The 13,017-nt window shown below is 43.0% G+C and overlaps 1 protein-coding gene across 7 annotated transcripts in view; it reads left to right on the top strand.

The window, feature by feature from the left end:
• The window catches only part of DCLRE1C (DNA cross-link repair 1C), an 88,721-nt gene that overhangs the window by 51,869 nt on the left and 23,835 nt on the right, over positions 1-13,017 (top strand). For 3 of the 7 annotated variants that reach the window (XM_053225328.1, XM_053225327.1, XM_053225329.1), the window contains 6 exons: positions 2,774-2,858; positions 6,844-6,903; positions 9,671-9,726; positions 10,278-10,379; positions 10,778-10,850; positions 11,033-11,173. In XM_053225328.1, the coding sequence (XP_053081303.1) occupies positions 2,774-2,858; positions 6,844-6,903; positions 9,671-9,726; positions 10,278-10,379; positions 10,778-10,850; positions 11,033-11,173 (517 nt within the window). Of the gene's footprint in view, positions 1-2,773; positions 2,859-6,843; positions 6,904-9,670; positions 9,727-10,277; positions 10,380-10,777; positions 10,851-11,032; positions 11,174-13,017 lie in introns of those variants that run through there. The other 4 variants (XM_027073478.2, XM_027073485.2, XM_015067754.3 and 1 more) reach the window with 3 other exon arrangements.

Raw genomic sequence — 13,017 nt, 5'->3', positions numbered from 1 at the left:
AAAAAGACCATGTACGGTTGAGATATGTATTAGTGTGGCCATCTTTGGAAAATATGGTCTACCGCAGACTATAGTTTTCACCTCTGAGCTTTGCTTTCGAATTTTTAAAGTTTATCATGAAATTGATTTTTGCTCATTAAGAAACAGGCTTATATGAAGTTAAACACAGAAGCCTTCTGTTCCCCACAGCCGTTTCCATTCTTGAGAGGTAGCTTCACTTGATGGGACCTTGCCGGACATAGCTGATCATGTACCTTTCACCGAAGAGTGATGGGGAACGGCTTTTGAAGAGGTCGGAGGGCACCGTAGTTTCTCATTTGCTGCTTCCCTGTTGTCCCTTTGCACTTTTTTTTTTTTAAACTTCTGAAATAGTTTAATTTAGGGATGACTACTGGTACATTTGGTAATTGGGAGGAATTTCACTTAGTAAGTACATAATGCATGCATAATTAATTTACTTTGTGTTTGCATGCTGGGTTAAGGATCTTAGTTCTCATGAATTTGTGTTCATTTAAATGTTTCATGTTTATTAAAATTTAAAAGAATAGTCTTTTGATTTATTCTTTGGCCATGCACATTTGTTTTATTTTATTTTACTTTACTTTATTATTTTTACTTTATTTTTTTAACTTACATCCAAGTTAGTTAGCATATAGTGCAACAATGATTTCAGGAGTAGATTCCTTAATGCCCCTACTCATTTAGCCCATCCCCCCTGCAACAATCCCTCCAGTAACCCTATTTGTTCTCCATATTTAAGAGTCTATTATGTTTTGTCCCCCTCCCTGTTTTTATGTTATTTTTGCTTCCTTTCGCTTGTGTTCATCTGTTCTGTGTCTTAAAGTCCTCATATGAGTGAAGTCATATGATATTTGTCTTTCTCTGACTGACTAATTTTGCTTAGCATAATACCCTCCAGTTCTATCCCTGTAGTTGCAAATGGCAAGATTTCATTCTTTTTGATTGCCGAGTAATACTCCATTGTATATATATACACCACATTTTCTTTATCCATTCATCCCTGGATGGACATTTGGGCTCTTTCCATACTTTGGCTATTGTTGATAGTGCTGCTATAAACATGGGGGTGTGTGTGCCCCTTCGAAACAGCATCCCTGTATCCCTTGGATAAATACCTAGTAGTGCAATTGCTGGGTTGTAGGGTAGTTCTATTTTTAATTTTTTGAGGAACCTCCATACTGTTTTCCAGAGTGGCTGCACCAGCTTGTGTTCCCACCAGTAGTGCAAAAGAGATCCTCTTTCTCCGCATCCTCGCCAACCTCTGTTGTTGCCTGAGTTGTGAATGTTAGCCATTCTGACGGGTGTGAGGTGGTATCTCATTGTGGTTTTGATTTGTATTTCCCTGATGATGAGTGCTGTGGAGCATTTTTTCATGCGTCGGTTGGCCATCTGGAGGTCTTCTTTGGAGAAATGTCTATTCATGTCTTTTGCCCATTTCTTCACTGGATTATTTGTTTTTGGGGTGTTGAGTTTGATAAGTTCTTTATAGATTTTGGATACTAACCCTTTATCTGATATGTCATTTGCAAATATCTTCTCCCATTCTGTCAGTTGCATTTTAGTTTTGCTGATTATTTCCTTTGCTGTGCAGAAGATTTTTATTTTGATGAGGTCCCAATAGTTCATTTTTACTTTTGTTTTCCTTGCCTCTGGAGATGTGTTGAGTCAGAAGTTGCTGTGGCCAAGGTCAAAGAGGTTTTTGCCTGCTTTCTCCTTGAGGATTTTGATGGCTTCCTGTCTTACATTGAGGTCTTTCTTCCAATTTTGAGTTTATTTTTGTGTCTGGTGTAAGAAAGTGGTCCAGATTCATTATTCTGCAAGTCGCTGTCCAGTTTTCCCAGCACCACTTGCTGAAGAGACCGTCTTTATTCCATTGGATATTCTTTCCTGCTTGGTCAAAGATTAGTTGATCATACGTTTGTGGGTCCATTTCTGGGTTCTCTATTCCATTGACCTGAGTGTCTGTTCTTGTGCCAGTACCATACTGTCTTGATGATTACAGCTTTGTAATACAGCTTGAAGTCTGTGCACTTTTTCTTTTAAAGATTTTTATTTTATTTTATTATTATTTTATTTATTTATTAATGTTAATTTGACAATAAACTTCGTATATTGAAAAAACAAAACAAAACAAAATGTCAGCACAGAGCCCAACGTGGGACTCAAACCCACGGACTGTGAGATCATGACCTGAGCCGAAGTTGGATGCTTAACCGACTGAGCCACCCAAGTGCCCCTAAGATTTTTATTTTTAAATATTCTCTGCACCAGGCATGGGTCTCTAACTTATAACCCTAAGATCGAGTCACATGCTGTGCCCACTGAGTTGGCCAGGTGCCCCTTTTGCAGCTGTGATGGGACTGAGATAGTCACAGTTGGTGGGATGTTGGGAATTTCTCTGATGCTTTTTTTTTTTTTAAGTTTATTTGTTTATTTTTGAGAGAGAGAGAAAGCGGTGGAGGGGCAAAGAGAGAGGGAGACAGAATCCCAAGCAGGGTCTGTGCTGTCAGCACAGAGTCCAGTGTGGGGCTTGAACTCTTGGAACTGTGGGATCATGACCTGAGCTGAAATCAAGAGTTGGACGCTTAGCCAACTAAACCCCCCAGGTGCCCCTGCTCTGATGCTTTTTAAGCCAGCTTAGTTTCTGAATGATTGGAGATAACTGATAATATGATGAAATGTATTTTCTGGTTACCCAGATGGTTTCTTTTGGATTGTACTGAAACAGCTTTTCTAAATTTCTTCCTTTCAGCTTGAAGGTTTGTTTATACTGTTCACCTGTTACTAAAGAGTTGTTGTTAACTAACCCGAGGTACAGATTTTGGGAGAAACGAATTGTAAGTTTCATTTTTCAAATGGCACTAATTCCTTTTCTCAAGTGGGAAATATTTTTCAAGGTAGATTGAACAACATGTTGGGATTATTCACAGCGCAGTTCCTCCTACACTACATTTATCCGCATTTATTACAATATTGATGTTTAGTCTTTGTAATTCATCAGTTTAGAAGAGGTCGACATTTTATTGTTGCAGATTTGTTTTTCTTATCTCTGAACGGTTTGTTCTGGGGTCTTAGTTTTATTGGTTTAGTCTCATTAACTCTTCCTAAGTTGTATTTTATTTATTTATTAAAAAAAATTTTTTTAATGTTTATTTATTCTTGAGAGAGAGAGAGAGACAGAGTGCGAGTGGGGTAAGATCAGAGAGAGAAGGAGACACAGAATCCGAAGCAGGTTCCAGGCTCTGAGCTGTCAGCATAGAGTCTGATGCAGGGCTGGAACTCACAAGACATTAGATCATGATGTGAGTTGAAGTCAGATGCCTAACCGACTGAACCAACCAGGTGCCCCTTGCTGAGTTGTATTTTAATACTTCAAAGTATAAAATGTTTACTGACGCAATTGATAAATCCTTTTATGCAGGTCATGGCATGGTTTAGGAAAAATGAACATAGTTTGTGGGTTATCATAAGGGACGATGACTGGAGTGAAAATAGGACAGGCAACTTTGAATCTGACAGGGTAAATTGGATCTGTCCAATGGAAGGTCGATAGTAAAGGGGGAAGCAAAACAATGGTATGTGGAAAATGTGAAGATGACAGGATAAGTTCTGTTATAACAGTAATTACTGTAAATATGTCTTCAATTCTTGCTCAAAATACAGTTTTCTCAGTTTGGTTTAACAAAAATAAGCAAGATCCATCAGTGTTAGTCTACAAGAGACTTAGATAAACCAAAAAGATAAATGCAGGTTGAAATGGAAAAAAAGAAAAGAAAAGATGTGCTAAACAATTAGAAACTAAAAATGCCAGGGTGGCAATTTGTCTATCATACCAAATAGAATCGAAGGCAAAAAAAGACCTTAAGTTTCAAGGGGGATGTTATTTGCTGTCACAAGGAACAATGGACCAGGAAGACGTGAGCTTACATGCAATTGACAAAATAGCCTCATAGTGGATAAAGTCATAACTGATCACCCGGGGCTCGATCTGAGAGAGAGTACCATAGAGGGGGAGTGCAGCCAGGGTTCACTGTATGGATTAAGCCTTAAATAATTGTGGGAGCTCGCAGAGAAGTCTGAACAGATGTTAGCAAGTCTGTTTGATGTTTGTCTGTTGACAGCTCTCAACTCTCACATCCTCTTTCCACGTCTGCCCCACGCAGGCTGATGAAAGCCTGCCCCTCCCTCCGCGCTGACCTGAAGTTGAAACCACGCAAGCCCCGGCACACCCGCTAACCCCAGTAAAAGCAGGGCCACTCACTCCTATCCCCTCTCAGCCTCAAGAGCCACTTCCTCCCAGCTGGGGCACTGCCCTCCTCTCCCCAAAAAGTGTGTTCACACACTCTTGGTGCAGGCGTGGCATCTTCAGCCTCCACCTCTGATGGTAGCTAGGGTGGGGTCCGTCCCCACTCTGCAGGGGGACACAACAGCAAGGCTGTAACCTTGGCCTGAGTATTAAGCCTGGGGTTGTTGTGGTTCACCCCTGCCAGCTGTGGGGAAGGGGAGCTGAGCAAGCAATGAAGAGCGGAGAGACGCTGGAACCTACAAAGACAAACTGGAACCCCCGTCTGTCTTCCACTCCTCCCAGCCCTGTAGTGCAGCCGCCCCTATTGCCGCCGAGTTGCATACTCCTGACCCGGGCCCCCCAAGAAGCGGAGGATATGCAGCCGAAGGCGGGGGTTGCCGCGGTTCTGCCCTGCGTCTGTGGGTTGAGCCGTCAGATCCTCAGCGTGCATGAGCTGAGTAGAACTTCTGGCAGCTTCAGAGCACGAAGAAAGGTTGCTGCTTCTCTTTGGCCTTCCAGATCTCACACGGAAGTTTCTTGGGGCCAGCCCCAAGCTGGAGGCGCACATGGAAGGGACTTCTAGGACAGTTCCCACTCAGCTGAGTTGATGTGGTACAAGGGCCGCCTCCCAATCTGGGGAAGACCAGGCGGCCCCACTGTTGTAGCTGGAGCACTTCCCACGCCGCTCCGAGAGACTGGAGATGAAGGAGACAGGAAGACACAAGATTCGAAGGACGTGATGAATGGGAACGAATAGCAATCCATAGCTTTACACCCAAAGGGAAAACAAGATCTTTGGTGTACGTGGAACATTTACAACAACTGACCACATCCTGTGTCCCAAAAGAAGTAAGAAGTCCTAGCGATCTGTGCTCTGACCACAATGCAGTGATGCTGGGAGTCACAGATAAAAAGGAGAGCTGAAATCATCCCACACACATGAGAACTAAATGCATACAATAAACAACCATTAGGTTCAAGACGAAATTGTAAAGAAAAACATCCAATACTTCGAACTGATGGACAGCGAGAACACGACATATCAAAGTGTGTGGAACACTGCTGAATTAGTGCTTGAAGGGAAATTGATAGCGTTAAATACATTTCCGAGAAAACAAAGACTAGAATTAAATGGAATAGGGCTTCAACTCAATAAGAAGGAAAGGGAGCAACAAAGCAAATGTAGGGATATGTGGAAGAAGGAAATAGTAAAGATAAAAGGACAAGTTAGTGATACAGAGACTGACAACCACCACAGAAAATAAAAGGGAAGATTAACAAAAGTAAACGCTCATCCTTAGAGGAATAGAGAGATATTTCTGCCAAGATTGATTTAAAAAAAGAAGATGCATATACAAATATGGAATGATAAAAAGGGAAATAACTATTAACAGCAGTAATGCAGTTTTTGAAAATTAATGACAGTATGATAGTTTAGACAAAGTGGATAAAAATCTAGATAAGCAGGAAAATACCAAATTGAGGCAAGAAAAGTGGAGAACTTGAATAAACATCGAAGAAATTAAAACAACTTACAAAGATCACTTCTTCAAAAAAGCCCCAGGTCCAGATGGTTTTATAGGTGCATTTTGCCAAATGTTCAAAGGACAGCCAGTCCCCATACTAAATGAGTTTTTATAGGATATGATAGAGAAGCTGCTCACCTTGCCAGCAAAACTGATAATGATAGTGCATGGGGGAGAAAGGCCATTTGATACATGACCATGTGAGCATCCTAACTAAGGTAATAGCTACCTGAACCTAACAGTAGTAGACAACAGTGCATTGTGGATGCAGCGTGTTTATTCCAGAATGCAGGTATATTCTTAACATCCAAATCTCCATCACTGTAAGTTTTATGAAAAATTATGTTAATTCATTTGTCAGCTTCTTACTGAATGCCTCTCATGCTAGTTGCTGTTCTAGTAAACTGTGCAAGGGCACCGTGGAGCCCTCTGCCCTGTGGATTAGGCCAGTACCTCATGGACTGACTTGGGGCTGGCCCCAGGCTGAGTTCGGCAGCACAAAACCTAAACATGTAGAGCACATGACCACATGTTTTACAAAGATTCAAGTTCATAAGGAGTGGGGAACAGGAGTTTAGGGATGGGGAGGTGCAGGGAGAAGAGTTGTATTCTCTAAAAATTTTTATTTTCAATGTTTACTTATTTTTGAGAGAGAGAGAGTGGAGAAGAGGCAGAGAGAGAGGGAGACAGAGAACGCAGGCTCCAGGCTCTGAGCTGTCAGCACAGTGAGAAGAGTTGAATTCATGGAAATAGAATTGCTGTGTCAAAGGATATTTAAGTTTATAAGGCATTTAATGCATGTTGCCCTGTGAGCCATGAGAAAGGCGGTGCTTTAGCTCTGTCATTTCCAAGCTGTTAAAATGTTTCGCATAGTGAAATAAATCAGAAATTGTTATGCAGAGAGGCTTAGGAACTTCTCTTTGTCCCGTTTTTGTGTTTGAGATGTCAAAAAGCCATGAAAAACTGTGAAAATACTTAGTATGATGTCTGTGTGATCTCTTATTTTAATAGATATCAATTGAAATTGAAACTCCTACCCAGATATCGTTAGTCGATGAAGCATCAGGCGAGGTAAGTATATATTAAATTACAATTTAAAAAAATTATTGAGTGCTAAAATGATTATCTTCTTCTGTGATTTTGAATGTTCATTTAACTATAAGTAAAAATTACAGCAATTGAATGAGTTTGTAGGGGGAAAAATTTGTGATCTTTTTATCTTCTCCATCCAAAGCTTTGGACACGACTTGTGTCTGATTCGCTCCTTTCTAGTAGTACCTGCTAATGGTGAAGACTCCAGCTGTTGATATTTCTACGTGATGTCATGGTCACGTTTATTAAGTTGATCATAATATTCAGGATATAAAATGGTGCTTAATGCTTTTGTAGCAAATTTATGTATAGTTTGATTTTTTTTTTTTTTGACTCATTTTGTTATTTAAGAAAGAGACCCTGTCCAGGTGGATCTAATGTATTTTTTTGTCCTTAAATTTAGAAGCAGGTACTTTTGTGTTGTGAATGTATTGTTTTAATAATAAGCACGACTGCAGATGTACTGTTTATTTGTTTATTGACATGCATGTGGGGGAGGCAGAGAGAGAGACAGAATCCCAAGCAGGCACCCACTCTGTCACCGAGCCCAACGCGGTACTCAGTCCCACAAACTACAAGATCATGACAGCTGAAATCAAGAGTCAACGCTTTGGGGCGCCTGGGTGGCTCAGTTGGTTAAGCGTTTGACTCTTGGTTTCAGCTCAGGTCATGGTCTCTAGATTCATGGGTTCAAGCCCTGCATCGGGCTCTGTGCTGAAAATGCGGAGCCTGCTTGGGATTCTCTCTCTGCCTCTCTCTTTCTACCCTGCCCCACTTGCTCTCTGTCTCTCTCTCAAAAAATAAATAAACATTAAAACTATTAAAAAAAAAGAGTCAGCACTTAACTGACTGGGCCACCCAGACACCACCCTTTTATTTATTTATTTTTTACTTCAAATTATTCCTGGGGCCTGGAGGTATTTTCCTCTTTTGTGACAACTCTAATTATTCATTCCATGGTCTGGGTATAAGTGCTTTGTTCACACGTGGAACTCTATAGGGTGTCTGTTGTGTGACTACCACCAGGCAGGGGCTGACTTTTCACATTTCCTCTCTGGAGGAGATGGGGCCTGGAAAGTAGTCCTCATCGAATTGTTGCCCGAGGGACGACTCTGTGAGACTTAGAAGTCACCAAGATTTGTTTCCTTTCTCGGGCTGAAAGGAGGGAAGAAGGAAAGCCTGAAGGTTCCTAACAACTCGGTTGACTGACACTTTTCTGAGACTCCTCTAATTGCCTCACTGCCTCGCCACTCCTGTGGGTGAGAGGCTTTCTCAAAACTGGGCACGGGACAGCTCTTGTTGACCAGAGTCTCGCCGTCCCACCCTGGTCTTCTTGTGCGCTGTGGCTTTGCGTATTGTGTCTCCAGCACTCAGCACAGGACCGTGCTTTAAAGGGGCCACCAGAGCGAATGATGGTAGACTTGTGATAGCGAGCCGGTGTGTCCAGAGCTCTGCCCAAATAGGACAGTACACTGGACAGTGGTGACCGGGGGCCAGGCTACATCAGGTGTTTTCTATTTCCTTTTTTTTTTTTTTTAGTTTAGTAATAGCTTTATTGAGATGTAATATACCATACAATTTATTGAGATATCATATACCATCCGATTCACTGGCTTTTTTTTTTTTAACGTTAATTTATTTTTGAGACAGAGAGAGACAGAGCATGAACGGGGGAGGGTCAGAGAGAGGGAGACACAGAATCTGAAACAGGCCCCAGGCTCCGAGCTGTCAGCACAGAGCCCAACGGCGGGGCTCGAACCCACGGACTGCGAGATCAAGACCTGAGCTGAAGTCAGCCGCTTAACCCACTGAGCCACCCAGGCGCCCCTCACTGGCTTTTTAAAAAAGAAGATAGAAGTTCATTACTTTTTTTTTTAAGTTTATTTATTTTGAGAGAGATAGAGAGCGAGTGGGGGAGGGGCAGAGAGGGAGGAAGAGAGAGAATCCCAAGTGGGCACCACACTGTCAGCACAGAGCCGGATGCTGGGCTTGATCCCACAAACCATGAGATCATGATCGAAGCCAAAATCAAGAGTCGGACCCCTAACCGACTGAGCCACCCAGGCGCCCCTGTCACTGGCTTTCAGTGTATTCACAGAGTTGTGTATTCACCCCAATCAATTTTAGAAAGGAATCCCTGTCCCCATTAGCAGTCATTCCCCATTTCTCCCTCCCCCAGCCCATGGCAACCCTTACTCTCCGTCTGTTGGATTTGCCTAATCTGAACATTTCATATGAGTGGAATCGTACAACATGTGGTCTTGTGGTCTCATGTGACTTGCGCCTTTCACTTTGCATGATGGTTTCAGGGTTGACCCATGTTGTGGTATGTATCAGTATTTCGTCTCTTTTTGTGGTCATATAAGACTCCACTGTGTGGATAGACCACATTTGGTTTATTTACTCATCGGTTGATCAATATTCAGGCTCTTACTAGTCTTTGGCCAGTATGGATAGTACTGCTGTGAACATTTGTGCGTGGGTTTTCATGTGGGTGTAAGTTTTCATTTCTCTCGTGTGTGTACTTGAGAGTGGAATTGCTGGGTCATCCAATCACTGTATGTTTAACTGTCACTTTGTGGGTAATGATTCCCCTTGTGTCCAGGATTTGGTGCACGAGGAAATCAGAAAAGGCATACCACGTTCTTGAGAACTACTTGAATATATTCTGTTAAGGAGGGCTTTTTTAGGCTGGGTCCTAACACTAACTTCTGTTATTATTATTTTTTCTTTATTTTCTTTTTAGAAGGAAGAGATTGTTGTGACTCTCTTACCAGCTGGTCATTGTCCAGGATCAGTTATGTAAGGGGGCTCATCTACTTCACCATTTTATTTTACATAGATGTGTGTTGTATTTATGTAAATGAATCTTTAGGGTCCAGAAAATAGTATGTGCAGGGAGATTTCTTGACTTCTTTAAAATGTAGATGGCAATTTCTTTAGTCTTCGTTTCTAAATTGAACTTGGGGGACTGAAGCAAAGATCGAGTTTGAAATGTGGCTTCTTATAATGGAAGTCTTCAATGGCCATTTCTCCGTTGACTTTGCATTTTCCTATCACATGGATTTTTCTCTCTGTGTGCAGGAAAGATCTCCTGTAGTTGAGAGGGCTAACATATTTCAGGGGATTTCTATTGCCACTGCAGTAGTAGTCCAGTATGTGTTTTTTCCCTACCCCAGGGGAAAGGTGGCCGCTGAGTGCCTGGTGTGGTTTAGAGCTACTGACATCCCATTAACCCTGTATCGGAGGTGGCTGTGTGTGGCAGGAAACATTTACTATGGATTTAGTGTTTATTTGCTTTATTAGGATTCTGTATGAGACTTAGAAGTCACCAGGATGTATTTCTTTCTCAGGTTTTTATTTCAGGGCAATAATGGAACAGTCTTGTACACGGGAGACTTCCGATTGGCACAGGGGGAAGCTGCCAGAATGGAGCTCCTGCATTCTGGGGGCAGGTACTGGGCTTCACGTAATCCTTGAATGACCGAACCGTCTGCAAAGTCGTATTCCTCCTCCCCCGACCCCCCAAATGCAAGCCTTTGTTTCCATTAGAAATCACAGTTTATTATGTGTCACAGTAAAGCAAGTTTTTCTTCTTCGGGTGGGATGATGGCAACATTCTGTGTATTGATTGGGATAGTACTTATGTGAACTTGTCAACATTCATTGAACCTTATGTATAAAATCTGTGTATTTTATTGTGTGGCAATCATTTCCCAACACAGTTGATTTAACAGAAAAATTCCAAGTGGAATGGGACACCCTATAAAATAACTGAGAGTTTAAAGTTTACGTATATTTTATTTCACAGTGGATGGTTAATACGAATTGTTGCTGTTGCTGTTTTTTCCAGAGTGAAAGACATCCAAAGTGTATACCTAGATACTACTTTCTGCGATCCGAAATTTTACCAGATTCCTAGTCGAGTAAGTCTCCTTGGAGAAGTAGGGTGGTAACTGGACCGTGGCCATTATTTTTAGTAGGAAGTTTGTAGAATAACATGTCAGATCTTAATTGTCCCCGTTGGCCTTAATATCTGTGACTGTTGGGAATGGAAGGGGCGACGATGCTCTTAAAAGTGTCCAATGCCTTTTAAAATCCCACCCAGGAGGAGTGTCTGAGCGGAATATTAGAGCTGGTTCGCAGCTGGATCACTCGGAGTCCGTACCATGTCGTGTGGCTGAACTGCAAAGCAGCTTATGGGTATGAGTATCTGTTCACCCATCTGAGCGAGGAATTTGGAATCCAGGTACGGTGACAGCTCTTTCTTTTCTGTTGTTCCTTCCAGCCTCTCCTCTCCTCCCCCAGAGACCAAGCCCAGTAGCAGAGGGAAGCAGCCCGTCACAGGGCGTGTGTGGCGCAAGTTGGAAGCCCCTGTGAAGTAGGATGTCACCTCTGTTTGTCCACCTCCTCAGGGGAGGAGCCCACGGCAGCCCTGGTGGCAGAGAAGAGCCCACAGAGGAAGTATTTTTTTCAAAACTGTGGGCCACACAATAAATTTCGTGATTGTGACGAGCATTGAAAATAACTTGGGGAACACCTGGGTGGCTCAGTCGCTTAAGTGTCCAACGTTGGCTTAGGTCGTGATTGTAGTTCGTGGGTTTGAGCTCCGCATCAGGCTCTGTGCTGACAGCTCAGAGCCTGGAGCCTGCTTCCAATTCTGTCCCCCTCTTTCTCTGCCCCTCCCCCGCTCTCACTCTGTCTCTCTCTCTCAAAAATAAATAAACATTAAAAAAAAAAAAGAATCTCGAACTAGAAATTATCTGAGTGTATTGCTTGCAGTCAGAGTGATTATCGTTTTGTGACAGTTTATGTAGGGAATCAGACACATGCATTTACATGCATGTCTGTTGTGTGTACTGGGAAATCTGTTTCTTACTGAAGGTCATGGTCAAGGTATGTGAAAACCACTGTCCTAGAGCCCCGAATCCTGTGGGTGGATCCGTGTCAGATGAGGCTGGCGGGGAGTTTTCACCTGTCCCCTTGCCCGTGGTTCTGTGTGCCGGGGTCTGGAACTGAGCAACAGAGCCCGGCGTGGGAATGTCGCTACTAAGCACACGGCTGGTGCTCTCGTCCCCTCAGAGAAGATGGAGGTTTGGGAAAGACTCTGAGTAAAACAAAGTGCTGGAGCTAGTTGGACTTTTTTTGTTGTTTATTTATTTATTTTGAAAGAGAAGAGAGAAAGAGAGAGCACAAGCGGGGGTGGGGGGGTGCAGAGGGGGACAGAGGATCCCAAGCAGGCTCCACGCTGTCAGCTCAGAGCCCAGTGCGGGGCTCGAACTCGCAAACCATGAGATCGTGACCTGAGCCGAAGTCATTTGCTTAACGGACTGAGCCACCCAGGTGCCCTGGCTAGTTGGACACTGAAGTTCCACTTCGGTTTGGGCCTCGTAACATGGATCCCCCAGCTGACAAACGTGTGCCCGGAACTGAATTATACACAGAGTAATTCAGTAAAATAAAAAAGATCTAGCTTTTCTGCATTTGAGATTTAAAACATTCCTCCCTCACTTCCTCTATAAGTCTTGACTCCCTTAGTCTTTCTTTCCTTAATTTTGTCCTTCCTTAGGTCTTTCTGTCCAAATACATTGGTGTAAAGTTGCCAATTCTCCATTTTGGGAAGGATTTGCTTTCATTCTGAGATTGTCCTTCCTGTTGTTTTGGTGTTAAAGTGTCCTTTCAGACTAATGTTTATTTTTGAGGTGGGGGAGGGGCAGAGAGAGGGAAACACAGAATCCGAAGCAGGCTCCAGATTCCAAGCTGTCAGCAGAGCCCGACGCAGGGCTCAAACTCACAAACCGTGAGATCATGACCTGAGCTGAAGTCTGACCCTTAACTGACTGAGCCACCCAGGCTTCCTGGCTTTTTAAATTAAAATCACAGCGATAACAGGTTGTGTGTATATGCAGGCACTTATCTATATTATCTGCCGTATGTCTCCTCGTGTCCTGTCTCGGCCAAATACAGAGATGGCAGCTGCTTCTCAGTCCCTAATTTGTCTTGTACATTTTTGTGCATGTGAAATAGAGAAGGCAGGAAGCTCCTGGTCAGGAGGCTGAGGAGTGGCCAGGGACGGGGGAGAGCAGCCTCTGG

This window comes from Acinonyx jubatus, chromosome B4 (assembly GCF_027475565.1).
Source record: "Acinonyx jubatus isolate Ajub_Pintada_27869175 chromosome B4, VMU_Ajub_asm_v1.0, whole genome shotgun sequence".
NCBI classification, from domain to species: Eukaryota; Metazoa; Chordata; class Mammalia; order Carnivora; family Felidae; genus Acinonyx; species Acinonyx jubatus.
The sequence above is the reverse complement of the archived record's forward strand: the minus strand, read 5'-3'. Positions and strand labels throughout refer to the sequence as shown.